At 41.9% G+C, this 2,754-nt stretch overlaps 1 protein-coding gene across 1 annotated transcript; it reads right to left on the reverse strand.

Moving 5' to 3' along the window:
- Window positions 1-768: 768 nt before the first annotated feature.
- Window positions 769-2,058, reverse strand: LOC119082508. The gene is made up of 2 exons (XM_037192022.1): window positions 1,733-2,058; window positions 769-1,457 (listed from the first exon to the last, which is right to left on the reverse strand). Exons 1-2 carry the CDS (start codon window positions 2,029-2,031, stop codon window positions 797-799), a joined length of 960 nt encoding a protein of 319 aa, XP_037047917.1. The 5' UTR covers window positions 2,032-2,058; the 3' UTR covers window positions 769-796.
- Between the last annotated feature and the right edge of the window lie 696 nt (window positions 2,059-2,754).

The raw sequence follows: 2,754 nt of genomic DNA on the forward strand, positions 1-2,754 counted from the left end.
CAGCCAGTAGTCGGTTTGGTGGCTAAATCGTCGTGGTCGAGCGACCTTTCGTCTCGATGTAATGATACGTCTTTGGCTTCTTCGATGGAGACTTTAAGTTCGGGTTGACAATCTCTGGAAATTTCCTCCAAGATTCGGTCGAATTCCTTACTGGAATCGTAAGCTTTGATGGTGATGACAGTGGATCGTATCACTGATCCTATCGTAGCGATGAGCGTGGTTTGATCGATAAGTCTATTGTTCGCCAAATCGATTAGTAATTTGTAGTGTGTAATAAAGTCGGCGCCGATAATCGGTTGCTGGACATCAGCTATTATGAACGTCCATGCAAACGATCGACGTAATCCCAGATTAATCTCAAGACGCTTGTGACCATAAGTTTTTATTTTGGTTCCATTTGCTGCGAATAGAGAAATGTTGTTATCTGCGGAATCGCGTGTTTTACCTTTCTCAATCATTGATGCAGGAATTACGGATACATCTGCTCCGCTGTCTATAAGATATTTCAGCGAATTCGTCCTGTCAGCAATGAGTAAACGATTAATGTAGAGCGGGTAGTTGATGTGATTTGTTTTCATTTGTTGCTTTACGTAGTTGAGTTGTTGTAGTTTTGTACGTAGAAATTTGTTGAATTGATTTGAAGTTGAATTTAGGTTGTCGTCAGTGGTGTCAGTTCGCTTGATGAGTTCCATACCATGTGTTCTCGGTGCTCCCTCGTTGCAAGATTTGTTTACGCAGTGCTCGTACTCACTGCGGTGAAGCATGGTTGGTGGTGGCACTGACGACAACTGGCGAATTAGTTTTTTGGGTTTTTTTGTACATAGCTGCAGGGTGTGTAAGGTAAACTACACTTGTCTGCCTTATCGCCGAAGACGTGGTGGTACCAGCAGATACCATCATCTGATATCGTGGAAGATGTAGATCTTCGATGCGGTGTCGAGTTTCGATTTTTCGATCGGTTTCGTCCTCTTGATAGCGAGCGTGAACGATTAGAAACGTTATCTCTACTGGTCAACGATTGAATGGCCTTCGTGAGCGCATCAATTTTTCGTTCCAGTGACGTGGTGATGTCAACCTGTTTCGGTTGATTGGTAGTGCCTTGATTTGTGCAGTTGACGTTCGATACACGGTTAGAGTTGCTAACTTCTTCGACTTTATCCGCAATGGCAGCTAAAGCTTCCATGTTACCCGTGCCAGCTGATACAATCGCTCGGGTTTGCTCGGGAAGTTTTTGTAGCCAAATGGTTTTCAAAAACTCTTCTGTTACATTGACTCCTCCTAAGCGTCTCATTTCGTTTAACAGTTGCGATGGTTTCTGGTCCCCTAGAGCCATGTTGGACAGCAATTTCGACATTTTCTTGTGTTCCGAGTCGGAAAATATGCCAAGTATTAGGCCAGCTCGGAATCCGGGGAATGTGGGATATTGGGCTGTTAAGATGTTTTTCTGGTCCGGAAGGCTTAAATATTGGACCCGTATTTTTTTTTTAGAATTTTAAAAAATAGTTTAGGCATGGGGAGCGAGGCATTTGTACATATGTACGAAAGCGTTGGTTAGAAGAGAGGAGAATGATGGTGCATATCTTTTTTACTCCTCTAACCAACGCTTTCGTACATTTGTACAAATGCCTCGCTCCCGATGCCTAAACTATTTTTTAAAATTCTAAAAAAAAATACGGGTCCAATATTTAATCTTTCCGGACCAGAAAAACATCTTAACAGCCCAATATCCCACATTCCCCGGATTCCGAGCTGGCCTACAAGTATGCCCTTCTTGAGATTCTCGTATTTGTCATTCTGTGGGGGATTCAAAACTGCTTGGGTAACTTGATTTAAGATTCGGCTCTCAACAGTGTTGAATTTGGACAGATCCGTTGTTGTACCTGTGATGCCGAACTGAGCTTCCACTTGAGCGAACCATATTTCCGGGTTCTCGTGCCAAAACGGTGGAATTTTTATCGTAACCCTTGATATGGAGGCATTGCCATCGTTGTTTGGGGGTGGTGGATTTCCTGTTGCCTCTGGATTAACCATATTGTCCCAATAGTCAAGCAATTCTTCGAATGTCGAATCAATTTTTGCTGTTTGTTGTGATCGAAAACGTTTTTCGATGTACTGTCAGTTGAGAACAATAGACTCACGAACGATTGTTTGTTCTGAGTTGGCCTCTCCACTATTAAATTTTAGCACTTGTTGAAGGTTGTGACTTCTGCTAGAACGTTTTGACTTTGGAAGAGGTCAAACTGTCGATGAGCCTTTTTCGTTCGATATCTGTTTCCGTCTATGAAAATTAGTCCATTCACACTGTGTCAATAGTTCCCAGCACTAGACGTAGCTTTTCCTATGAAATTCGCGTCGACGTACAAATTTCCGTTAAAAGTTTTTCACGAGCAGACGAGCGTACTGCAAACGATATTAATACCGGCGTTTTTCACTACTATTTTCGCGATCGAGAACTTTATTGCGCGTTTCAAATGGGGTCACCAATGTGGCGAATGGATGTTTGTGCGGATAAATGATAGGCGACTCGGATAACTTAACAAACTAATTTATTGAAGAGCGATATGTTAGTTGCACAAGATCTAAATATGAACTAACGAATTACGTATGATACCAGCGTGAGGGTGACTGTATGTATGTGTGTGTTGAATGCTAGGTCAGGAGCCAAGCTCCTCAATACATACAGTTAAAATTTCATGGAATATGGAGAGAATTTTTTTTTAATTTTTTTCATAAGTTATGGCCAAAAAAGTAAAA

The sequence above is a fragment of the Bradysia coprophila genome, unplaced genomic scaffold, assembly GCF_014529535.1.
Source record: "Bradysia coprophila strain Holo2 unplaced genomic scaffold, BU_Bcop_v1 contig_46, whole genome shotgun sequence".
Lineage (NCBI taxonomy): Eukaryota > Metazoa > Arthropoda > Insecta > Diptera > Sciaridae > Bradysia > Bradysia coprophila.

What these genes read in the sequence shown, in the direction of transcription:
- LOC119082508 (XM_037192022.1), bottom strand. Translation starts at nt 2,031, where the DNA reads ATGGTTAATCCAGAGGCAACAGGAAATCCACCACCCCCAAACAACGAT. An exon ending in CAGCTCGGAATCCGGGGAAT is followed by an intron (nt 1,458 to 1,732) that starts GTGGGATATTGG and finishes CCAATATTTAAG; the next exon opens with CCTTCCGGACCAGAAAAACA.